Raw genomic sequence first — 27,039 nt, forward strand, 5'->3', positions numbered from 1 at the left:
TTGCCTAGAGACTCCCATGGACAGAGGGTTCTGGGAGGCTAGTCCATAGGGTCACAGTCAGACACAACTGAAGTGACTTAGCACAAAGCACACACATACATTTTAGGCACAGGTTGTCAACTTCTGCAAAAAAACCTGCTGGAATTTTGGTGGCGATTGAGTCGAATCTAATGATCAATTTGGGGGAGAACTGCCATCTTAACAACACTGAGTCTTCCAAACAGTGAATGTGAAGTGTCTCATCTCTCCATTTAGAATGTATTTAATTTTTCTCAGCACTGTTTTGAAATTTTCGATGTTTAAGACTTGTACTTCTTTTGCTAACTTTATTTATATGTTATATTCTTTGTAATATCATTGTAAATGGAATTGCTTTCTTATTTTTGTATTCAGATTGTTCATTCTCATATATAAAAATACAATTCATTTTTGTATACTAATCTTGTATTCTGTGACCTCGCTGAACTTGTTTATTAATTTTAATAGGGGTTTGTGTAAACACATGGGTATATATTCTAGGATCTTCTACATTTAGAATAATGTTGTCTGCAAATAACATTTCCTTCTTCCTTTCTAATCTGGATATGTTTTATTTCTTTTTCTTGTAATTTTATTGGCTTGAACCTCTAGGATGATGTTAAGCAGAAGTTGCAATAGCTGAAATTCTTGCTTTTTTATTTACCATTAAAGTATGATATTAGCATTAGCTTTTCATAGATGCCATTTATCACATTGAAGAGGTTCTCTTCTCTTTCAAGTTTGTTGAGAACTTTTACTATGAACTAGATTTTGTAAGTGCTTCCCCTGCATTTATTCAGATGATTGTGGGTTTTTATCCTTTATCCTATTAATATGGTATATTACTTGATTTTAAAATATTAAACCATCTTTGCATTCCTGGATTGAATGATACTTCACCAGACTGCATAATTCTTTTTATATGTTGCCAGATTCAGGATCAATCTGACTTTTAAAGATATCCTGACTTTGAAAGGAATACAAAAATTAGTCAAGTGAAGTGGTTTCTTTATAAAACCTTTAAGGTTTTAATTACTTATTGAAAACTAGAAAATTCAAGTATCAGTTTTATTCATCATTAGGACCAATAACCCCAAAGTTTCAAAACATTTCTATTGAATATAATCTATTTTCCAGTTAACACTGTACAATGTGTTTTTAAACTATTCATTCTTCTTACACTATACAGATATTTTATTCACCTGGATGAGAGGAAGTCAATTTAATTTTTCAAAAGCTTATTATTAATTTTTCAGTGACATCTTCGAGATCGTTATTCATTTTATCATTATAATTACACGTTCAAACTCATAATCTTTTTGAAAAGTAAAAACTCAGACAGCTCAGACAGTTCAAACTATGTCATTTTAATATCTAGTTCTGGTTTTGAACAGTGAACATTACAGATTTATCTCCATTATCATCCTGTTTTTTCAAAATGAGTTTGAAAAGGTCATTCTCTTTTTTACAAGCTAGAAAGTACCCTTTGTACAATGAAGACTCAAATTGTATCTTATCATCATGTCCTGGAACACTTCTTTGAAAGAATATGATGTCACTTTCTTCATTATCAATGTTATCAGGAGGATTCATTTCCTATAAAGAAAAAAATTGCTTAATTTTTTTAGGACATGACCGATTTCAATATGTACAGTTTATTTTGAAATATTGCACAGAACTAAAGAAGTTTATATTCTCAAGAATTAAGAAAAAAAAAAAATCTCTGAATGTAGGAATACTGATCTCCTCTCCCTCTGAATCTCTAATCTTCATTCTTCTTGACCACTTTGGCCTTTCCCCACTATGTAATGCACATTTAGGCCCAGGCCTCTGTTTTTCCCAATATATCCATCAGATGATTTCCTTCTCTCCTTTTCCATTCAGTGGAGTCCATCATCTGCTCAAGATGAAGTGGAGTTCCAGCCAAGACCACAGCCTTTTCAGGCTAATATCAGTTCCTGTCTTCTTCAACCATTCACAACTGTAGACATTGATGACCTTCAGCCATGAGCCTAGGGTAGCTCCAGTTTGTGAACCAACTGTGGGAGAGACAGGAAGGAGCAGGAACCTCAGCTGCTTCCTTCAGTGGAGACAAGAACTGAAACCGGCTATAAACAGACCTGTTACTTGTTCCAGGTCTTGGTCAGCAACTTTTGGGGCTTCCCTGCCAAGCATTTCATTTCCATAGTAGTCCTGAATTTCTGTCCTGAAAGTAGTCTGTCTCTTGGCTGGCTCCTGCCCTGGGAGGTCAGATGCTGATTCCTATGTCTCAGTGGCAGAATGGAGTTTTCCAAAGAATGGCTAGATCCCTTGAAACTATAACCCTGCTGGTCACTTAACTGACAGTACTGCCTGTGGTTTTCCCATTTAGTGCATCATGCCTACTTTTCAGGATAGACTAGAAAATGTGAGGACCTTTTCAGGTTCTTTCCATGTTAATCCCAGAACCAGTAGAATATTTGAACTTTATTTTCACCCTCTGGTAGCAAAGATCTTCATGATCCTAACCAAGGACTGACAGAGACCTCCAAACCCAAAACAGCATCCTGGTATCCTCCTTAGATGCCTGAAAGGACCTGGATTTTCCCCCAAGACTTCTCAACTGGAATTTATAAATCTTATAAATCTTTATAAATCTAGCTTGATCTTTGTCCCTTATCAACAAGTGTGAATCTAATTTAATGACACTATAAACTAGTTCTCCCATTCTATTTGCCAAGCATTATTTTCATCTTCCTGACACTGTCCCCAGTCTCTCAGTAAGTGTCTACTTACATGTGAAAGTGAAGAGTTAGTTGCTCAGTCATGTCCGACTCTTTGTGATCCCATGAACTGTAGCCCACCAGGCTCCTCTGTCCATGGGATTTCCCAGGCAAGAATACTGGAGTGGGTAGCCATTCCCTTCTCCAGGGGATCTTCCCAACCCAGGGATTGAACCTGGGTCTCCTGCATTCCAGGCAGATTCTTGACCATGGGAAGTCCCCACTTACATATAGATCAGGCTTTTCTCAGTTTCTGATTCTGTCTCGCAGCTGAATTAGTTTTTCTCTATCCCAAATGGCTTGAGCTTGGCCATCTCCCTCCTTTCCCTTCTGATTTTGTTGCTAAATAACAACATGCTGAATCCTCTCCACCCTGCCTGTCCACCTCCAGGCTTCTAAAGACATTACAGTAACTGAGCTTGGAAGGGAATGGCTAAGGGTTTTTTTGGGGGGGGGGGGGGGGGGGGCTGTATTTGTTACAGATGCACTGATCTTACTTGGATTATATTTTAATGTGGCTTTTCCCTCTGTTCCAAGTTGCTCCTTTGCACGTCTGTGAAGGTCTTACTCTAACTTTCAGTGGGAACTGGGTGATCTTTATTGTAGTTTTTTATTGGCAAATCTCCACTCAGAAAGTCTTCATGACATGAGATTCACTTCTGAAATACTGCCAATATGTGAGCATCCCCTGGCTGCTCTCATTGGGAGGAAAGTTTTCTGAATCAACCCATATCTATAGTTGGTTGTTTATCTAATAATAATGGAAAAAATAGAGAAAAATGATGATGGAGAATAGAGAAAAAAGCAGTGCCCAAAAAGAATTTATATCTGGCTTTGAGATACATCATACCATTGCTTTACAATTGATCCTATTAATTTTGTTCACTTAGATTAATATTAAAAATAATATATATCAACTGAATGTTATGTTGCAAGGTTATAGCAAGACTTAGGCTAAGCAGTAGGAACAAAATGATTAGGGGTTAAAATATTATCATCATAGTTTACACAGTAGAGGGTTTACAGAGGAACTATTAACTTCATTCCTTGTAGCAGGACTTATTCTGGAAAATCACATGCAGTTCTTAAAATAAAATAATTCATAAATTATTCTGTGTTATTGTTAATCTATAGGTTGATTATTCAGAAGACCTGGATTAGGAAACAAGTGTTGAAGACCCTCTTTCCCTATGGCAAACTCTGAAAAACTATGATGTTACTACAGTAGGTTAAAGAGCTTAACAATTTTCAGTAACTATTTCAATGGTTCTCTACTTCTTGCTATTCTTGTCCAGACAAAAGGTTGAACTGGGGCTATTCGGGCTTTCTAATTTTGCACATAAATATGACTAAAACAAATTAAGGCTCAGTCTTACCTTAAAGGAAACAATTTTGTTCTCACAGGAGAGAGTAGACATTTTCTTACACTGCACAGAGATGGTTACGGCCAGACCTCTAGTGAGGCTGTCCTTATACATATATATGATAAATATGGTCTGGGGTGCATTATCTGAAACAAACATTAATTAATGAGAACATTAGTTAGAAGAATTTTTGCAAATAAGTATTTAGGGGAGTTAGTCAAAAGATAATCCTTAATAGGCTCATTTCCAATCCCATACTCTGAGATTCAGCCACTTAGCAGGAGACTATATACAGTGATTCATACATTCTTTAAAACATATTTAAGTATGTATTATAATACAAATACAGCAGCTTTTAAAGTGTGTTAGAAATATTCTGAATTTTAAAAGATTGTCTTTAACTTTTAAACACTAAATAGAATATTAAAGCTCTATCTGTTAAGATAAAAATTCAGCATTTTTCAAGAGTGCACCATTCACTTTTCCAACTCTGCCTAAAGGCTCATATTTGAAATTCATACCCTGGAAGGCACAGTAAAGTTACACATTTTCTAAGGCACTCTAAATTTCTGGTGGAAGACAGACTTACTTGAAGTGCTTATATATTTATATTTAATGTTTAGCTTTGAAAATGTTATCAGCAGGTTCAGCTATCACCAGCAGGTATTAAGGATCCATCTCAATGGAGATCACATACAGTTAATGCTATTACAGTGAAGGGATTGATGATCCAAGGATAGGTTCAAACAGCATGACCCCTAGCACTGTCTTTATTGCATCATTTTTTCAGGCCAACTAAAAAATATGGATTCCCTATAAAGTTTCTTGTCAGTGATATTACACCACTATGACTTTTCATGTAAGCTACTGTCTATCACAGAAAATGTAAGCAGTTAAATGGAATAAGAAGAAGTAGCTTGTTATTTCCATATTTACAAATGTATATTAAAAATACCTGAACAGTCAGAATCAGGCATATCCTCAAAGACAGGTTGATTTCCCTGGTTAATGAAGAGAACTTGGTCGTTCAAATTTCGTATGATTGAGAGCTTAGGTTCAAGTTTGCCAAAGTGATCTGATTCCAGGTCTTCTAAAATGCACATGAAATCATATTAAAAATTTTTTTTCCCAAATTTACAAATAGGCATACTACACATTCAAGTTTTTAATAAAAATCACAATTTTCTGTATTAGAAGCTAAGGTAAAATTGTACAGTGTTTTTAAATGGACTTCCAGGGGCACCTTGATTCATGTTATCACTCAGAACCACTCTATTTTTTAAATCTTCAAATATCCTGCTTTTGACCACAATCTCCTATCTTTTTAGTCTCCTTAATACTTTTCTTTCACTTTGCCTAGTTTTCCTGACTCTTGGTTTTCTTCCTGTCTTTCCTTCCTTCTCTATGCAGCCTGGACCTCATGATTCATCATTTATACCCTTTTGACACTGTCTTAAATCCCAAACTCATTTGTCTTTCCACTGCAGAACTCTAAACCTGCTGCTGAATGCACTGCTGGTAACCAGTCATACAAATGTACAAATTGGTGCTATAACGAACCTTCTTTTCTGGTTCAGCATTTCTTCTATAGTCCATAGCTGCAATTTCAAGCCTTCTTTATTCTCCTCAGGATCTCTACACCATCGTCTCTGCTTTCACTTTCAGCAAATGATTTCCTGCTACTTCACTTACAAACTTAACTAAGGCATCACCTCTTATTTCCTCTACCCTTCTCGTCCCAAGGGATATGTGAAAAGGGGGCCTCTTCTGGTATCGAAGGCTAAATTCATCTGTGTGTAACATGTACTTTCAATGAGTCAATCATTCCCTCTCTTCCATCAACCCAGCAATTTTACTTCCTGGATTTTATCCTGAGGAAATAGCAGACAAACGTGTAAATATTTCTCTTTAAGAATGTTTATGGGATGACTTTGTTTTTTAATTTTTTATTTATTTGGCCATGTAGGATCTTCGTCGTGGGAATTCTTAGTTGCAGCATGCGGGATCTAGTTCCCTGACCAGGGATTGAACCCAGGCCCCCTGCATTGGCAGCGTGGAGCTTAGCCACTGGATCACCAGGGAAGTCCCTATGGGATGACTTTAATAATAGAAACAAACTGGACACAACTTAAATGTTCATCAGTCGGGAATTGATTAAATAGATTTTGATATTTCCTTAATATGAATTATCATGAATTTAGTATAATTATAATTTAAAATAATTATTAATTGCCATGGAAAGATGTCTATGTATATTATATTAGAAAAAGAAGTTTAAGTATGGTATTTTATTAATATAGATGTATAAAATATCAAAATAATAGCAATGAATATTTTGAGGTTATTTTCATGTTTTAATTTTTCTTAATTTTCTTATCTTCATTGCCTAAGTTATTTATTATAAACAAATTATTTTTATAATCAGAACAACATAAAGCTTTTCATTTTGAGATTTAAAGCACCTCCATCAACAGAATCCCACTCTAAAGCCTGTCTTGTTTCTTTCCTCCTTGTAGTAGCTGAGCTTCTGGTAAGAATTGTATGTATCATTTCCTTACTTTTCATTCACAATTCTACTCATTGCAAGCTTCTACTCACTGGCTCCATCTTTCCATCAAACTGCTTTCACCAAGATCACCAAACTCCCTGTTGCTAATTATAATAGATGCTTTCTGGCTCTTGATTTTCAAGGCTGCAAAATTCAACACAGTGCCTATTATCTCCATCTTGAAATGCTCTCCTGTGGTTCCATGGCATTCTCTGTTTTTCTTCTTCCTCTTTGGCTACTTTATTAGCTTCTCTTTCTATTGAATCCTTTAAATATAGGTATTCCTCAGAGTTTAGTCCATGACTTTTACTTTCTCATGTTACGCATTTCCTCCAATTTGTCATTGTTACTCTTATAGCTCCAGATAACATTTCTATATGTCTCTCACATCATGTGCAGCCCAAACTTTTTATCCTGAGTTTAGAACCACATGTCCAAAAATCTACTGGACATCTCCACTAGGAAGTCTTACAGATAAGATCATCATTCACCATCACTAAATCTATCATCTGTCTTCCTCTTTGCCTCTCAAACCTCTCCACCTTGCTCTTCCTCCTGTTTCCTATTTCACTGACTAGTACAAATTGCCTATGTGAAAAAACATAGGCATCATCTTTTCTTTCTTTCCATCCCTTTCAAAATCCATGTCCTATTGATTTTTCCACGTTTGTTTTTAATCCATTCAGAGCTCTTCAATGGCACTCCACTGTGCCTATCTTAATTCATGTCACCATCATTTCTTAAAGGGACTACAGTAATAGCCTCTTAATTGGCAGCCCCCTTTTATTGTCCACACGGCAATTCTTTACAGAACAGAAGCTGAAGGAATTAAAATTCAATCTTAACTAAAGTTAACATTCAGAGAGATGATCATGTTATCTTTCAATTTTAATGAATGACATGGTCACCTTGAATAAAGTTTATATTTTCCATATTTCCCTTGCTGTTTGTGCCATATGACTAAATTTGAGTCAATGGAATATGAGTGGACTTAATGTTTACAACTTCTAAATAGAGCCTTTCTTTGAAAAGAGTAGACCTGTCTTCCTCTTATTTTGAACACTTTCTTGCTAGCTGGGATATAGATTCGGGAAGTGTGATGAAGATTTTCAAGTATGTAGATGAGTTCAACAACTAGGGGATGATGGAAGAGAAAAAGAAAAAGTTTAGATTCCAATATCATCAGGCTGTATCCAGTCATAATAATACTGAACTGCTGCCTACTTGGCTTTATATTCAAAAGAAGTTTTTTTTTTTTTTTTTTTTTTAAATCTTATCCAGTTACTATATTTTGGGATCTCTTTGTTACAGAGAACTAATCTGTATCCTACATCATACATATTGTGCTTAATGAATCCCCAAAACCCAAACATAAGGTTGAGATTCCATATATCAGAATAAGAGAAACTTATGGATCTGCATCCTATTTTTCATTCCTCTCTCATTATTTTCCTACTGCCGCTCTATTCCCATTCTGAATAACTCGAGTCCTTATACATGCCACGCTTTCTTTTGCATCTGATATTTGCATGTGTTCATCTCTCTGCCCAGAATACCTTCTCTTGGCTAACCCCTATTGACTTTTCAGTTCTGTTCCTCCTTCAAAATGCCCTCCCAGAATCAACTAGACTAAGTCAGGTGCCCTTCTAGGTGCTCCCATGGCATCCCCGGCCTTTGTAACACTCCACATTCCAATTGCCTTCCTAATGTGCCTGCTTCTCCCATTAGAACTGTGTTTTGCTCACCATTGTATCGGAGTGCTTAACATAGCACCAGAGATACAGATGCCAGTACTTGCTGAATCAAGTAAAAAGGTGTAGAGCAATCTTTCAGAAACATGAGGAGCTATATGACAATAGTATCTCAATAAATCTGGAGAAAGAAACCTGAAGGAATAGTATTTTTCAAAAGTTCCTGTTTTCTATTTTTGGTCTAGTAGGGATCACATTAAGAACGGGGAAAGTGCTATTTTTAAGGAAAAGTATGAGAAACTGGTGACCTTGAATAATTTGGGGGTCTGTTAGAAGATCATAGGCTTTATATGGGTATGAACCTCTCTGAATGCCAGAGGGACAAGGGTTGGGGACACTCACTTCTTAGGAAGATGTACTGACTTAGCCTCACTGGTCTGTCTGCTCTACCCTCCCCCTTCTCCACTACTTTCAGAATTGCCTGCACCCTGGGAGCCTGCCAGGCTTCTTTCCAGACCATTCTGAGGGGGAGGGTTGAAGAAGGAAGATGTTCCTGATTTTAGGCAACAATTCTCATTCTTCAGTACCCTGTTCCTATATACACCAGAGAACCCATGACTTTCTGCTAATCTCAGGATCTGTGTAACAGGCAAGGTCTATTTTGGAGATTCTAATAGCTGAGAATTTCCTAAGCTGGGAGAAACATATTTTGTTGGAAATTCTTTTTTGTATCCCTTATAGTTGTCTTTATTCTGAGGCAGTGCTAGTGAGTCCACATTCCTTTGAGGGAATATTAGCTTCTCAAATAGACTGGTATCAGTTTCTATCAGCTGAGAATGGTATTATGGATGTTTACTCAAGTAGCTATTTATTTTGCAAAGAAAGAGAAATAAAGTTATACTTTACCATCATTTTCAGCTAAAGGGGGAAAAAAAAGAAACAAAATATGTTAATTCTATATTTCAACTCAGAATGTCCTCTCACAAACCCTTCTATTACTCTTTTCTTCCCCTCTGTATTCTTTAACCCATGTCTTACTGCTGATGGCCTTTGCTGGCCTCCATAAAAATATATAATCATCCAAAAGCTCCCATAAAATGAAGCTAATTAGACTTGGTATGTTCTCGGGTATGGTAGGTATAAAACCTAAATCTAGGTTTCATAAATTTAAATTTGTAGCTAAAAAGAAATTTTATAAAGTGATAGCTTTTAATCTTAAATTTATTGCTTCGATGGAAAGTCACCAAAGAACTTTCTAAGAAGCTTTCAAGTGAACCCCAACTGCCCAAGGAAGATTAATCGTAAGAATCTGTTTCTATTTGTCAAACGTATTTACATAAAATAACTCACAGAACTCTAGATTTAAGATACATATCTCTTATGTAATTTGCCAGTTTTGCTTTGGGAAATTGTATTACCCAAATGTATTTGATTTTGTGGGATTTTCATGACATGTACCTGCAGCCACCTTCTGGGTGGCCTACTATGAACTAAATGTCGGGACAGGTGGCAGGACAAAGTATTGGGACCTTGGACATACTACGATTAATTTCTAGAGGCCCAATATTTTTTTCCAGAGAAGTGTGTATATTACAATGGAATCTGGTAACAAAAAACAAGTGACTTAATAGTTTGCCTATAACATCTTTTCTAGTTGAATTGTTGTTCAGTTGCTCAGTCGTGTCCGACTCTTTCTGATCCCATGGACTGCAGCATACCAGGCTTCCCTGTCCTTCACTATCTCCTGGAGCTTGCTCAAACTCTAGTTGAATACATGTATTTAAACCCTGTATTTGGTTTAAATATGTTTTGAACTTACCTACAAAATAAAGTGTATTGTTAATAAATTTCATTTCCACAAAGCTGATGCAATAATCTTCTACTTGTTCTGCAGCCATCTTTATGCCTAATGAAAGCAAACAGTCATCTGTTAATAGGTAGTGATTATTCCTTTTACACAAAAGGAATCTTTTACCACTTACTGCCTTGTTCTACCTCCAATTTCAGAAGTCCAGCATGCTGATGAACACTCTGGACATTTAATAAATGCCAGGAGTCTTCAGTTTATGAATGCATGTGTTCAAATGTTCTCTTGCAAACCATTAGATATTTGAAATCTAGATAATGGAAGTATATTCTCATTAAACAGTGTTTTAAAGGAGGATAAGTAGTCCATTATTGAACTGATTTACTATTCCAGTATTTTGTTGGAAATATACATGTATTATCAGTATAAACATAGGATGCCAGAAACATATCTAATCCTGTCCTTTAACTAGGGACTGGTTCCATCTCTGCCTTACAACCAATGGGATTCTGTGAGTGAAAGACTGAAGACTGTGACTTCACTGTCAAAGTGCTAAAGGTGAGGCAATGCTAAAAATGGTGTTTCTGCCTGGGAGTGGGGGTGAGGTAGAAGGAGGTTGAAGGCTCTGCATCTGATGGCTCCCTCTCTGAGCCAGAGGAGCTTTTGATCTGGAGTCTGGATTGGACTATGTTATGCTTTTAGCACAAGTAATACATAAATACAATCTTTCTGTTAAAAAAAAATCAAATAATACAGAATTTGAAAATGCCAAGAATTTTTTTTCTCTTTTCCTCTGTTCCACCCCACCCAACCTCACTCCAAAATGCTGTATATCCTTTCAGATCTTTGTTTATGGAGCAAGGGTTCTAAGTCTGGGAAATCTGTGAACTTGGATGGGGGAAAAAAACCACACAAATATTTTCACCAACTTCTAACTGAAATTTAATGGTTCCTTCCATTATGCTGCAGGAAACAAATCACAGTATTATTCACAGTATCTGTGACTACCATTAATAGACATACATATTTTTACTGTATTATAATTGTTGCAGAGATCTTGAAATATGGCTCATTACTACTTTGAAACATATGGAAGTTATTATTTTCAACGTGACATCTTGTTATTTAATGTGTTAATAAAGATTCACATATAAACCTATTAAAATTTGTTAAATTTTTTTGGTAACTCTTTAACTATGAAGGATTTCCTTTCTAACCCTAAGTATTTAATTTTATGCATATAAAAACATGATTCTTAAAAGGGCTCCACAGACTCACCAGACTGGCCATGGGACGGTCCATGTCACAGAAATGATTAAGAAATTCTACTCTAGACTTCAGAGGTCCATGGCTCCCTGAGGACAGTTATGGTTGGTCCTCCAAGGAAGACGGTTAGGACAAAGTTGTCAATTGGTTTATACACCTATACTTAGAGGTGACTCAAATTTTTTCTAGCACAGTTTGCTAGAGGCCAAACATGTATAGAAGAAGGAGGAAATTAAAACCCAGTTGAAAACACTTAATTCATATTGCTGCTGCTGCTGCTAAGTCGCTTCAGTTGTGTCCGACTCTGTGCAACCCTGTAGACGGCAGCCCACCAGGCTCCTCCGTCCCTGGGATTCTCCAGGCAAGAACACTGGAGTGGGTTGCCATTTCCTTCTCCAATGCATAACTCATATCAAGCTAATATAAACTAATTGTTATCTGGTGCCTACTTTTGTTACTTTTTATTATGGAAAATTTATACACATTGTGAAATGATTACCACAGTAAATCTAGTAACAATCTGTTACTGTACAGTAGCAAATTTTTTTTCTTGTGATAAGAATTTCTAGGATAATTTATTAGTAACTTTCAAATTGGTAATAAAATATTATTGACTATAGTGCACACGCTGTACTTTACATCCTATAACTTATTTATAACTTGAAGTTTGCACCTCTTGATCCCCTTCATTCATTTTGCCTGCCCCTTCCCCCTCCCCTCTGTCGACCACTAATCTGTTCTCTATGAGCTTTGTTTCATTTGTTCTTTTTTTTTATTTCACATATAAGTGAAATTATAGTATTTATCTCTCTGTTGGATTTATTTCACTGCTAAGTGAAATAAATGAGTGTTATGTTATAACACTATCAAGGTCCATTCATGTTGTTGCAAGATTTCATTATTTTAATGACTAGTATTCCATTATATACACCACATCTTCTTTATCCATTCATCCATTGATGGATACTTATGTTGTTTCCTGTTCAGTTCAGTTCAGTTGCTCAGTCATATCCGACACTTTGAGACCCCATGGAGCACACCAGTCTTCCTTGTCCATCACTAACTCCTGGAGCTTGCTCAAACTCATGCCCATTGAGTCGGTGATGCCATTGAACCATCTCATCCTCTGTCATCCCCTTCTCCTCTGGCCTTCAATGTTTCCTAGCATCAGGGTCTTTTCCAATGAGTCAGTTCTTCACATCAGGTGGCCAAAGTATTGGAGCTTCAGCTTCAGCTTCAGGATTGGTCCTTCCAATGAATATTCAGGACTGATTTCCTTTAGGATTGACTGGTTGGATCTCCTTGCAGTCCAAGGGACTTTCAAGAGTCTTCTCCAACACCACAGTTCAAAAGCATCCATTCTTCGGCACTCAGCTTTCTCTATGGTCCAACTCTCACATCCATACATGACTACTGGAAAAACCATAGCTTTGACTAGACGGACCTTCATTGGAAAAGTAACATCTCTGTCTTTTAAAATGCTGTCTAGGTTGGTCATAGCTTTTCTTCCAAGGAGCAAGTGTCTTTGAACTTCATGGCTGCAGTCATCATCTGGAGAGATTTTGGAGCCCCCCCCAAATAAAGTCCTCACTGTTTCCATTGTTTCCCCAAATACTTGCCACAAAGTGATGGGACTGGATGCCATGATCTTTGTTTTCTGAATGTTGAGTTTTAAGCCAGATTTTTCATTCCCCTCTTTCACTTTCATCAAGAGGCTCTATTGTTCCTCTTCACTTTCTGCCATAATGGTGGTGTCATCTGCATATCTGAGGTTATTGATATTTCTCCCGGCAATCTTGATTCCAGCTTGTGCTTCATCCAGCTTTGCATTTCGCATGGTGCACTCTGCATATAAGTTAAATAAGCAGGGTGACAATATACAGCCTTGATGTACTCCTTCCCCAGTTTGGAAACAGTTCATTGTTCTAAGTCCGGTTCAAACAGTTGCTTCCTGACCAGCTTACGGATTTCTCAGTAGGCAGGTAAGGTGGTCTGGTATTCCCATCTCTTTCAGAATTTTCCACAGTTTGTTGTGATCCACACAGTCAATGGCTTTAGCATAGTCAGTGAAGCAGAAGTAAATTTTTCTCTGAAATTCTTTTGCTTTGTCTATGATCCAGTGGATGCTGGCAGTTTGATCTCTGTTTCCTCTGCCTTTTCTAAATCCAGCTTGGACATTTCTGGAAGTTCCTGGTTCATGTACTGTTGAAGCCTGGCTTGGAGAATTTTGAGCTTTACTTGGCTAGCATGTGAGATGAGTCCAATTGTGTGGTAGTTTGAATATTCTTTGGCATTGCCTTTCTTTGGGATTGGAATGAAAACTGACCTTTTCCAGTCCTGTGGCCACTGCTGAGTTTTCCAAATTTGCTGGCATATTGAGTGTAGCACTTTAGCAGCATTATCTTTTAGGATTTTCCAATCTTGCCTATTATGAATAATCCTGCAAGAAACATAGTTTTGAATATATCTCTTTGAATTAGTGTTTTTGTTTTCATCAGATACTCAGAAGTAGAATTGCTAGTTAGAATAAAATAACTAGCAAACAAAATAAAAATATGATAATTCTATTTTTTTTTTGTTTTTCATAGTGTCTGCAGAAATTTACATTTCCACCAGGAATGCATAGAGTTTCTTTTTCCACACATTTTTGCCAACACTTGCTATTTCTTATTCTTTTGATAATTTTGAAAGATATATAGATGATAAGTCATCTTTCTGATGATTAGTGATACTGAGCATCTTTTTATGTATCTGTTGGCCATTTGTATGTTTTGTTTGGAAAAATGTCTATTCAGATCCTCTGACCATTTTTAAAGTCAGGTTTTTGTTGTTGTTTTTGCTGTTATTGGGTTGTACGAGTTCTTTATACACTTTGACTACTATTAATCCCTTATTGGATATGATTTGCAAATATGTTCTCCCTTTCAAATGTTGCCTTTTACTTTTGTTGACAGTTTTCTCCACTGTGCAGAAGGTTTTTTTTGTTTGACATAGTCTCATTAATTTGGAGTCAGAGCCTATATATATGTATTGCTGGACTGATGTCAAGGAGATGTCTGCTTATGTGTTTTTCTAGGAGTTTCATGGTTTCTGGTCTTACATTTAAGTCTTTAATCCACTTTGAGTTAATCTTTCTGTAGAGTGTAAAACAGTGGGCCAGTTTTTGAACATGGTACCGGTTTTCCCAATACAATTTGAAGAGACTGTCGTTTTCCATTGTATATTCTTGCCTGCTTTTTCATAGATTACCTGGTCATACATGTGTGGGTTTATTTCAGGGCTCTCTGTCTTGTTCCATTGATCTATGTGCCTGTTTTGTGTGTGTGTGTGTGTGTGTGTGCGCGCGCGTGCGCTAATATCATACTGTTTTGATTACTATAGCTTGCAATGTATTAAAAGTTTGAAATCAGGAGTATAATGCCTCCAGCTTTGTTCTTCTTTCTCAAGATTGCTTCAGTTATTCAAAATCTTTTGTGGTTCCATACAAATTTTAGGATGTATTGTTCTATTTCTGTGAAAAATGCCATTGAAGTTTTAATAGGGATTGCATTGAATCTGTATATTGCTTTGGCTAATACAGACATTTAAATTATATTAATTCTTCCAATTCATGAGCATGGAATATCTTTCCATTTATTTGGATCTCCTTCATTTCTTTCATCAGTGTCATATAGTTTTCGGCATTATAGGTCTTTTCCTCTTTGACTAAGTTTATTCCTAGGTATTTTTTTTTTTTTTTGATGTAAATGGGATTGTTTTTAAATGGGATTGTTTTCTTAATTTCTCTTTCTTGTTCTTTGTTGTTAGTGTATAACAAAACAATGTTTGTATACTGATTTTGTACTCTGCAATTTTACTGTATTCATTTATTAGTTCTAAATTTTTTTTTGTGGAGTCTTAGGGTTTTCTATGTATAAAATCATGCTTTCTGTAAATAGTGACAGTTCTACTTCTTCCTTTCCAACTTGGACATCTTTCATTTCTTTTTCATGATGAATTACCCTAGCTAGGAGGGCCCATACTGTGTTGAATAAAACTGGCAATAGTGGGTATACATATCTTGTTCCTGATCTTAAATAAAAAATTTTCAGCTTTTTGCTGTTGAGTACGATGTTAGCTGTGGGCTTGTTAAATATGGCCTTTATTATGTTGAGGTGAGATCTCTCTATACTCACTTTGTTGAGGATTTTTGTGTGTGTGTGTGTGTGTGAAAGGGTATTGAATTTTGTTAAATACTTTACTGCATTTATTGAGATGATCATAAAGATTTTTATCCTTTATTTTGTTAATCTAGTGTATCACATTGATTTGTGGACCTGAACAATCCTTGCATCCCTGGAATAAATCCCACTTGATAATGGCATATGATCCTATTAATGTATTGTTGAATTTGGTTTGTTAATATTTTGTTGAGAATTTTTGCATCTATACCCATGAAGGATATTAGTCCATAATTTTTTTCTGGTCTGGTTTTGGTATCAAGGTAATGGTAGCCTTATAAAATGAGTTTGGAAGCACTCACTTCTCTTTAGTTTTTTGGAACACTTTCAAAAGGATTGATATCAATCTTCTTTGAATGTTTGGTAGAATTCATTAGTGAACATTTCTGTCCTAGACTTTTGTTTGCTGGGAGTTTTTTGATAGCTGATTCAGTCCAGTCTTCGAAAACTGAGTATTTCTAGAAATTATCCATTTCTTCTAGCTTGTCTGGTTAGTTGCTGCATAATTGTTTACATAAGTGTTTTACGATCTTTTGTATTTCTTCATATCAGTTGTAATTTCTGCTCCTTCATTTATGATCTTGTTTCAGTTCTTTGTCTTTTTTTTCTTGTCTCCTTAAGGTTTGTCAATTTTGTTTATCTTTTCAAAGAACCAGATCCTGGTTTCGTTGATCTTTTCTGTTATCTTTTGGGCTTCCCAGGCGCCACAGTGGTGAAGAACCAGCCTGCCAGTGCGAGAGATGCAGGAGACACAGGTTCCATCGATCCCTAGGTCAGAAAGATCCTCTGGAGAAGGAAATGGCAACCCACTCCAGTACTCTTGCCTGGAAAATTCCATGGACAGAGGAGCCTGGTGGGCTACAGTCCATGGGGTTGCAAAGAGTAGGACATGACTGAGCGCACATGCATGCACTTTGTCTTTTTAGTTTGTATTTCACTTGCTTCTGCTCTGATTTTTATTATTTCATTCCTTCTGCTGACTTTGGGCTTAATTTGTTCTTTTTTAAGTTCCTTAATTGTAAAAGTAGGATCATTTATTTGAGATTTTTCTTGTATCTTAAAGTAGGCCTGTATCACTATAAACTTCCCTCTTAGAACTCCTTTGGCTGTATCTCATAAGCTTTGGCATGTTAATTTTCCATTTTCACTTCTCTCAAGGTAATTTTTAAATTTCTCTTTTGATTTGTTCATTGACCCTTTGGTTTTTCATAGAATGTTTTTTAACCTCCATGTATTTGTGAGTTTTCCATTTTTTTAATAGATGATTTCTATTTTCAAACCACTGTGATGAGAAAAGATGCTTGACATGATTTTGATCTTAAATTCATGAAACTTCTTTTGTGGCCTAAAATACGATCTATAGTGGAGAATGTTCCACACGCACTTGGGTGCACTTAAGAAGGTGTATTCTGTTGTTTTTAGCCAGAATGTTCTCTATATATCCATTAAGTTTGAAATGAGTCTTGTAGGCAGCATATAGATGGTTCTTATATTTTTATCCATTCAGCTACTCTCTGTCTTTTGATTAGAGAATTTAGTCCCCTTACTTTTTAAAAAATTTATTTAATTGGAGGATAAATACTTTACAATACTGTGATGGCTTTTGCCGTACATCAACATTAATCGATCATGGATATACCTGTGTACCCCCATCCTGAACTGCCTTCCCACCTCCCTCCCCACCCTATCCCTCTGGGTTGTCCCAGAGCACTGGCTTTGGGTGCCCTGCTTCATGCATCAAACTTGCACTGGTCATCTATTTTACACATGGTAATTACATGTTTCAATGCTATTCTCTCAAATTATCCCACCTAGTCCCCTTACTTTTAAGATAATTATTGATTGGTATGTACTTATTGCCAATTTGTTAATAGTTTTCTGCCTGTCTGCCTGTTTTATCATTCCTTTTTGTTTCGTCATTTGATTTCTTCTCTGTTGTTTGATGACTTTCTATAGTGTTATGCTTAGATCCCTTCCTCATTTTTTTGTATGTATCTACTATAGATTTTTGCCTGGTGGTTACCACGAGAGTGATATCTAAACAGCTTATATAAAAATACATATTTTAAGTTTATAAGAAGTTTGAATGTATTATAAAACTCTACATTTTCATTTCTACCCCAAACATTTTATGTTTTGATGTCACACTTTAAATTTTTCACTTTCTATATCCCTTAATTATTTTGTAGTTTTAAAAATTACTTTTGTTTTTTAATCTTTATACTAACTTTGTAAGTGATTAATCCACTAATTTTATTATATGTTTACCTCTATAATGAGATTTTTACTTTCATCTGTTTCTTGTTCCTAATTAGTGCACTTTCTTTTCGGCTTAAGAAAGTCCTTTTAACATTTTTTGTAAGACTGGTTTAGTGGAGACGAACCCCTTTAGCTTTTGTTTGTTTGAAAAGCTATTTATTTTTTTCCAGTTTTGAATGATAAGACTTTCCAGGTAGAGTATTCTTGTTTGGAAGTTTCTTCCTTTCACCAGTTTGAATATATCATGTTACTCTTTTCTGGCCTGCAAACTTTCTTCTGAGAAATCTGCTGATGTTCTTATGGGGCTTCTTTTGTATGTAATAAATTGCTTTTCCTTTTGTTGTTTTCAAGATTCTCTCTTTAACTTTTGATATTTCAATTATAATGTGTCTTGGTGTCTTTGGATTTTTATTTTTTTGAAACTCCCTGGATTTCCTGGATCTGGGCGTCTGTTTCATTCCCCAGGTAAGGGAAGTTTTCAGCTATTATTTTTTCAAATAAGTTTTCTGCTCCCCTTTCTCTCTCTTCTCCTTTTGAGAACCCAGTAATGTGAATGCAATTTGGCTTGATGTTTGTCCCACTGGTTCCTTAACTTCACTTTTTAAAATTTGTTTTCTATTTTGCTGCTCTGTTTGAGTTCCACTGCCCTGTATTCTAGATGACTGATTCTTTCTTTGCTTCATCTAGTCTGGTGTTGAGTCCCTCCAGTGTATTTTTCAGTTTAGTTGTTGTCTTCTTCAGTTGGTGACTTCTGTTTGGTACTTTCGTCTATATTCTGTTTGTTGAGGTTCTTACTGAGTTCATCCATTCTTCTCCTGAGTTTGATGAGTATCTTTATGACCATTACTTTAAAATCTTTATCAGGTAAATTACTTATCTCCATTTCATTAAGATTTTCTTCTGGGGTTTTATCATATCCATTCCTTTGGAACATATTCTTCTCATTCCTCATTTTGCTTGACTTTCTGTATTTGTTTTTATATATTAGGCAAAATAGTTCTCTCTCCTAACCTTAAAGGCATGACCTTGTGTAAAGATGAACCTTATTGTTTAACCTTGCCTTAGTTCTCAGCGGTCACTCAACCTATGTGGTTGTATATGCCGCCTGATTTATTCTTGATAGGTCCCAAGTGTTGAGGGACCTGTGAGTATTTCAGAGTGAGAGACCTCAGTTATCACCTAGCTTCAGGCTGATTAGAAGCCAGACTCCCAGGCAGCAGTTTTTAAGGTATGTAAATATATATTGCCCTGTGGGACTGCAATGATAAATTCTGCTAGCCTCCAGAGCTGGCCATCTGAAGGTGTCCTTTTGACTACAGTTGGCAAAAACCAGGGCTATCATAGTGTGTGTGAGATCCTTTCTCGTAGGTGCCAGTGAACTGCAGCAAAGCCAAAGATGAGTGCAGAGATGGTTCCTCCATGGCTTTTAGATGAGATAAACGTGAAGTGTGCTCCTCAGCCTGAAGCTCCAGGACAAGTCGTTAGTCCCTTTTCACAGGGACACTGGAGGTATATTTCAGTCTGCTGTCTGTGCAGCACCCTGAGGGTGGTAGTCTTCTGAGAACTCCCCGTTTGATTGTCTCAGATTCATGGGACCTAGAAATGCCTTCCGTCCAGCCACCAAAATTAAGAAGTCTAGGAGCATTCCCCAGTGTGGGCTGTGTACACCTGCCGGGCCCTGGCAGGGCCAGGAGAGAAATATGGGGGTGCAGTGTGCCCAGTGGTATTAGCACATTATAGGGAGAGTGCCAAGATGGCACTCGTCTGTGCCAGTGCTAGCAAGATAGAAGGAAATTGTCAAAACAGCACGTGCCAGTGTCTTCATCCAGGTGGAGAGAGTACTAACAAGCTCCTGCACCTTCCTCAGATGCTTTAAGATTAGCAAATAACTCTTCCTTCACATTTGGTCTGGGTGCTTTTCAAACTGCTACTTTTATGATGGGTCCTATAGTAAATAAATCTGCACACAAGCCCTTTAAGAGCAGAATCTGTTTCCTATAGCCCCGTGGTTCTCCTGGATATAAACTCTACTGATTTTCAAAGCCAGATGTATTGGGGGCTTATCTTTTTGGTGTAGTTCTCAAGGGCTGGGGGGCCCGATGTGGGGCACTGACTTCTTGCTCCTCAGGGAATAGCTCTGCTTTATGTTATCAGTCTCTGTCGTGGGTTGCTGCACCATAAGTGGGGTTCTTGGTGAAACCATGTTTCTCCATCTCCTACCCATCTGGATGTGGCTCTATTATCCTTTCTTGTGGAGGAGATTTCAGCTAGTTTTTAGGTCTTTTTCAGAGGGAATGGTTTATATGTAACTGTAGATCTGTTGTCTGTGGCAGGAGGTGAGTTCAAGATCTTGTGAGGCCACCATCTTGAACTGACTGTCCATTTGGTGGCTATTTAACAGTTTTATCTAGATTCAGTTCATATATAATATATAAGCATACATATATGCATATATACACATATGTATGCTTTTTATTTTACATTTATTTTATTTTTTAGAGACCCACATGATTCTCCATAAACATTGTTTAAATTAAAAAAACGACAGGAATTGAGAGAGTATCACTGAAATATACGCATTACCACATGTAAAACAGATAGTGGGAAGCTGCTGTATAACACAAGGAGCTTAGCCTGGTCTCTGTGATGACCTAGAGTGGTGGGGTGGGAGTAGGCAGAAGGGAGGCTCAAGAGGGAGGGGATATACATATATATAAATATACTTATGGCTAATTCATGTTGCTGTATAGCAGAAAGCAACACAACATTGTAAAGTAATTATCCTCCAATTAAAGAAAAAAACAAGAGAAAGAATGAGCTTTTGGAATATCTAAGTGCCTTGATGAAAGGTATCAAGGCAAAGCAGGGGTGGGGATATTGAAAATAACTGGCTGAGATTTCCAAAGAAAATTATATCTTCTAGACAATTTCATAAAAATATGGCCTCAAATATTTTAACATGGTTTGTAAATATATCCTTTATTATTTTTTCCCCTGTTAGAATGTAAATTCCTTAAGAGTAGGAATATCATCAGCTTCAGTTTTGTGAACCTGGTGCGTAGCAGACATCTGATAAATGCTTGCTGAATGAATGAATAAATATCTAAAATTATAATAAAAATAATGCCACAATAACCTGTTTGTCTCAAGAGTTTCTGAGATGTTTAAAGAATAGCCTCACTTACAATATGCCAACGTGAAAGCAGATGTTTTTACCAGGTAGAAGAGACACTTCTATGTGGCAATAGAGTTAGCAGTTCACAACTCACTTGGCCTACCAGCTTTGAAACTATCATTCTAAACAAACTATTTAATTTGGAGTTCACACATTTCATTTTGCCTATAAAGTGAGATTATTATTTTTATTTTAAATTAGTTTGATTCTACCTAGTTCAATTCAAATAAACGCAATTTGCAGTGTAGTTAAGTTTGCCAAAAGCTTGAAAAGGAGAGTAGGCTAAAGAACTTGAACTTTTTTTTCTGAAAGTACTGACTTATTTTCAGTAGAAGAAAGACATGGTGAAATTTATGTTTCAAAGGGCTCTCTCTGGCACCAGTATATAAAATAGATTTGATGAGATATTAATAAATTTGGACAGAGGCCAGAAAACAGCTGTAGAAACAGTTTGAACAAGTTAAGAGTTGATGAGGCTACAAACTAAGGCAGTGGCTGCAGGCATGATTCAAGAGAGATTAAACAGCATTTTTTAGCTGATTAGTTGCAGCTCAAATGGAAAAAGGAGGAACTGAGGATGACTTCAAAGTTTCTGGGCAAACTGTTGAGTGATTACCTCATTAAGAAAACAGAATGAAAGACAGGCTTGAGTAGAAAATTATTAAATCAGTTTTGCAAATCTAAGAGATAAGTTATCACAGAAGTCAAAAAACAAAGGAACTTCAACAAGAAGCAGGTGGTTGGAGTCAGAAGCTGCAGAGTCCATAATTTAGATACAAGCTTAAATTTGTTCATCGAATTTGGCAATTAGAAATTTTTGATATCAGTAGAACAGTTTAGGGAAAGTGGAGGAAGGGAAGGCAAGTGGACAAAGATCTAGAACAGAATGGGATGAAAAAAAAGTAGAGACATTGAATATAAACTGTTCTTTTAGGAAGTTTAACCATAAAGAGAGAGGGTGGCAGTTACTGGGGGATATATAACTTGCAAATTACAATTTCTGGCTCCAGATCCACAGTCCCAACTGTAGGATGTACTAATGAATTACCTTCTCAAGTATGTCCAAATAACCTGTCCCAAACTGAAACCTGGGCTTCCCAGGTGGCAGAGTGGTAAAGAATCTGCCTACCAATCAGGAGACACAGAGATGCGGGTTTAATCCCTGGGTTGAAGATTCCCTGGAGTTGGAAATGCAACCTGCTCTAATATTCTTGCCTGGAAAATTCCACGGACAGAGGAGCCTGGGAGGAGTCCATAAGTTTGCAAAGAGTTAGACACGAACGACCTACCCAAGGAAACTGAAACCTGGGAGTTCTTCTCAATTCCTTTGTTTAAACTTCTCCTGTCTCAAAAATACCATAGATTATAACTCAGAAATGTGCCTAGAATTTGGTGTCTCCTCTCCATCTCCACCAGCACTATTTTAAATCTAGCCTTTGTCATTTCTCATATCTTCTATTTAAATTTCCTCTCCTTGCTTTTCTTCCTTTCAGACTCTCCCTCACTCCACTGTCCAGCCAGTTATTTCCCATCAGGCCAAAATTTCCCCTCCCTTTTTTGCCTGCCAAACCCTTCTTCACTGTTTATCCTTTAAGTCACAGCTCAAACATTTCCTCCAGGAAAACTGACTCCTCCACACTTAGCTAATCCTTCTCTTATCATGGCCAAAACGCCCTCCCTGTGTTCATGCTTCTAAACTGGTTCTTATTACCCTGAATTAAGATTACTTTGATTACAAATAGGTCTGCCCATCTTCAATCTGAGTTTATTTAAGACAATGAGATGCCTTTTGGGTTTTGAATCTTCAACACCTGGAAAGAGTTTATCACACAGTAGGAGCTCAAAAAATGTTAAATAAATGTTTGCTATGATAAACCTTGTTGCCATGACAACACTGTGTAAAGAGACTGGTAGAAATTTTTTTTCTATCTTAAAACTTTAACTCTGGGACTTCCCTGGTGGTCCAGTGGTTAAGAATCCACCTTGCAATGCAGGGGACATGGGTTTGATCCCTGGTCAGGGAACTAAGATCCCACAGACTGCATAGCAACAAAATCCACGAGCCACAATTGCTGATCCCATGCTTCAGAGTCCGAAGAAACTAAGACCTGACACAGCCAAAAAAAAGTAAAACAAAAAAACTTAAACTCCATCTGAAAGCCACTAAGAAAAGGAAAGAATAGGGAGGTCTGAAGACAGATTTTTAAAAATAGAATTTCTCAAATATTCTTCTTCTTTTTTTCTCTAGTATTAATAGTTTTACTTTCTCTTTTATTTCATGCAAGTGTTTTTTTTGAATTCTTTATTTTCTTAGCACTTTTTTTTTTGTTAGATCTTAAAACATCTAGATTACAAGTATTCTTCTTCCTCTCCCACTGCCCTCAATTTTCCTCTTTTCCTTTCTTATCCATGTTCCTTTGCTTTCTTTAATCTATAAAAATTATAAGTCGCATCAGATAAAAATGCTTTGAATATTTCAGGCTAAGATTCCGAGATTATTAACTTTTTCTTTTTAAAGAGTTATAAACTACTCCAGACAGATCCTTCCAGGAATATGCAGGGATAATTGATTCTTTGCATCAATAAAAAGTTTTAGTTATACAAGCCTTGGAAACTAGCCAGAGGCTAGTGAATGGTAGAAAATCATTCATCTATCATAAATGGTGATTAAACCACATATGTTCCAATCTTTTCTGGGGTAAATCATTTAATTCTGAGGGCCTCAGTTTCCTCATTTGGACAAGAGAGTGTTTAATGGTCAATATTTGAGTTTTGTTTTTTTTTTTCTCCCAGCTCCAGCAGTCTATAATTCTAGATTCTAGTTAAGGTAGCAGAGAAAGAGCCATTAATATGTGGCAAACACCCTTGTAACCACTTCCTCATAATTCAAAAACAATACGTACCAATGGAATATTTATTATATAACCAGCTTTATTAAGCCAATGGGAATTTAAAAACATACTATCAGATTAAAAGTCAAAATGTCTTGAAATTGAAAAGTAATAATGATTACGTTTACCTTTGCTGTGGAATTCCAATTCTGTGGAATAGGTACGGGATGCAATGAGGAAGCATGTTACCTAACTAATTCCCTAAAATCAGGTAGTTGATCACCTCGACAGCAACAAGGTCAAAATAGAACTCTTCAGTTCTATAAGTCATTTTGTCCTTCAAGATTCTGCCATCTTAATGAAGGTAAGTATGTGGGCATGGTAGAGGTGGGGAGTGGAAGAAGACTCAGGTAAAAATTTAGGTAAATATTAAATGATAAAAGGTATACAGTATACAATCAACTGTTAAATACAGACTCATAGCAAGAAGCCAAAATAGAACTGCTGGATTGACCTTGTGTGAAAAGGAGAATTGAATTTAATCCTGATTGTTTGATTGAAGAGATGGAGTACAAGGAAGAGCATTTAGGTGATAATTAACACCATACTGTGGTAAGAGGTGGACTGAATGGAGATATTTTTTTGACTGTAGTGGAACAACTCTGCTGTCCTTCAGTGAACACAAGGTAGGGTGGGTTAGACTATAGAGGGCTTGGAAAAATCACATAGAACATATTTAACCTCATAGGCAATAGGAAAGCAGATTACTGAGCTGGCAATGACACGACGAAAAAGACTAGAGACAGGCTGTGAAACTATGATAAGAATTCATGAATGAATTAATATAAGAATTCATAATATTTACATAGGGATATTATGGACAAGCCAGATTTAAAAAGATATTTTGAAGGAAGATTTAATAGAATTTGAGATAGCTATTCTATCTTCCTTCAAAATATCTTTTTAAATCTGGCTTGTCCATAATATCGAGTTGGACTGTGAAGAAAGCTGAGCACCGAAGAATTGATGCTTTTGAACTGCGGTGTTGGAGAAGACTCTTGAGAGTCCCTTGGACTGCAAGGAGATCCAACCAGTCCATCCTAAAGGAGATCAGTCCTGGGTGTTCCTTTTGGAAGGAAAGATGCTAAAGCTGAAACTCCAGTACTTTGGCCACCTCATGCGAAGAGTTGACTCACTGGAAAAGACTCTGATGCTGGGAGGGATTGGGGGCAGGAGGAGAAGGGGATGACAGAGGATGAGATGGCTGGATGGCATCACCGACTCAATGGACATGAGTTTGAGTGAACTCTGGGAGTTGGTGATGGACAGGAAGGCCTGGCGTGCTGCAATTCATGGGGCTGCAAAGAGTTGGACACCACTGAGCAACTGAACTGAACTGACTGAGATAGCTACATGTAGGCATGGGCTTTGGAGAAGGCAATGGCACCCTACTCCAGTACTCTTGCCTGGAAAATCCCATGGGCCGAGGAGCCTGGTAGGCTGCAGTCCATGGGGTCGCTAAGAGTCAGACACGACTGAGCGACTTCACTTTCACTTCTTCACTTTCATGCATTGGAGAAGGAAATAGCAACCCACTCCAGTGTTATTGCCTGGAGAATCCCAGGGGCAGGACAGCCTGGTGGGCTGATGTCTATGGGGTCACACAGAGTTGGACACAACTGAAGTGACTTAGCAGCAGCAGCAGCAGCAGCAGGCATGGGCTTCCTGGTAGCTCAGATGGTAGAGAATCTGCCTGCAATTTAGGAGACCAGGGTTCGATCCTGGGGTTGAGAAGATACCCTGGAGAAGAGAATGGCAACCCACTCCAGTATTCTTGCCTGGAGAATTCCAAGGACAGAGGAGTTTGGTGGGCTACAGTCTATGGGGTTGCAAAGAGTCAGACACAACTGAGCAACTAACACACAAACACAGATGGCATAAAGAAGAATTGAAGTGTCCTATTTTTGTTATTCATACTTCCAAATGAAGATATTACTCAGCCCTTTCCTTGCTGTGAAATAAAATTCTCCTGGGGAATGCTATAATATGGTCCAATGTAGCACAGCATAAGGGTGCTGATGCAGATTCCATCAAGATTTCGTATTAATTTTTTGTTTGTTTTTAAAATAGTTGATTCAGAGTTTAGGCTCCCTTTAAAGAGAAGCTTATTTATTTTAATATTCTAAAGCAGTGATTCTTGGGGGTTCATGAGGTCAAAGAAATTTTCATAATAATTCTAAGATGTAATTTGTAATTTTCACTCTCATAAGTGTACACAATAGTTTACCAGGGGCTACATTTTGTGTGATATTGCATAGACTGAATGCAGAAGCAGATGAGAATACACCTGTTTTTTTTATTAGGCCAGATTTGTAAAAGTGAAAACAATTTCACTCTTCACAGGAGATTTTTTTGCAATATATAGTTATCCATAATTTAAAATGTTATTTAGTTATTTATGCTAACATGTCATGTGCCTATTGTTATCTTCAAATAAACAGGTCATTATTTTTTACAATACTCAGTTTTAATTTCTAATATAGCAAATGACAGTAATACAATAAATAGCCCAGAGAAACAAAAATTCTTCAGGATCCTCAATAATTTTTAGGAGTATCAAGAGGTCATGGGATCAAGATGTTTGAGAACATTTCCTCTGAAGTGATACTCTCCAAGAGTGGCTGAAAGAGAGAAAAAGATTTTCCTCTGACTATGCTATGTTCCTTATGTTGTTACCAACTAGTCTTCCATCATAGTGATGTGAGAGAAGTTAAATTCCTCTCAATCGCTTTTCTATCTTATCACTTCCCATCTCCATACTTGAGTTTCTAAATAGCAAGTAATGATATTTCTTACCTGTGCTCAATAGCTTCTTAGGAGAGGAAACGTGATATGAAAGGTTTGAGGTCCCTTTCTTTTCCTTATAGAAGACGGCAGCCCCTTCAGCAGCAGAAGCAGGCAGCCAGGAGCGCTGAAAGCATTGGAGAGCAGAACTGTCTGCCGGTCCGGATCCGACTGCCGTCTGGGAAGGAGGGGGCGTAGCACTCGAGAGAAAGGAGGAAGAAGGTGGAGGGAGGAGACTATTTTGGCACGCCTAG

The 27,039-nt window shown here is 37.0% G+C and overlaps 1 protein-coding gene across 1 annotated transcript; it reads right to left on the reverse strand.

Annotated features, from left to right (window-relative positions):
- Window positions 1–1,364: 1,364 nt before the first annotated feature.
- IL18 (interleukin 18) lies at window positions 1,365–26,962 on the reverse strand. The gene is made up of 6 exons (XM_061440303.1): window positions 26,798–26,962; window positions 10,203–10,289; window positions 9,290–9,301; window positions 5,100–5,234; window positions 4,157–4,290; window positions 1,365–1,614 (listed from the first exon to the last, which is right to left on the reverse strand). The coding sequence occupies exons 2-6, from the start codon at window positions 10,279–10,281 to the stop codon at window positions 1,393–1,395; spliced, it is 582 nt and encodes a 193-aa protein (XP_061296287.1). The 5' UTR covers window positions 10,282–10,289; window positions 26,798–26,962; the 3' UTR covers window positions 1,365–1,392.
- Window positions 26,963–27,039: the final 77 nt, after the last annotated feature.

Source organism: Bos javanicus, chromosome 15 (assembly GCF_032452875.1).
Source record: "Bos javanicus breed banteng chromosome 15, ARS-OSU_banteng_1.0, whole genome shotgun sequence".
Classification (NCBI taxonomy): Eukaryota; Metazoa; Chordata; class Mammalia; order Artiodactyla; family Bovidae; genus Bos; species Bos javanicus.

Excerpts from the sequence above, each read along its gene's own strand:
- IL18 (XM_061440303.1), bottom strand. The coding sequence starts at position 10,281 with ATGGCTGCAGAACAAGTAGAAGATTATTGCATCAGCTTTGTGGAAATG. Across the intron at positions 4,291-5,099 it reads GCCTGATTCTGACTGTTCAG|ATAATGCACCCCAGACCATA; the intron begins GTATTTTTAATA and ends TGTTTGTTTCAG. Across the intron at positions 1,615-4,156 it reads ACAAAATTGTTTCCTTTAAG|GAAATGAATCCTCCTGATAA; the intron begins GTAAGACTGAGC and ends TTTTCTTTATAG.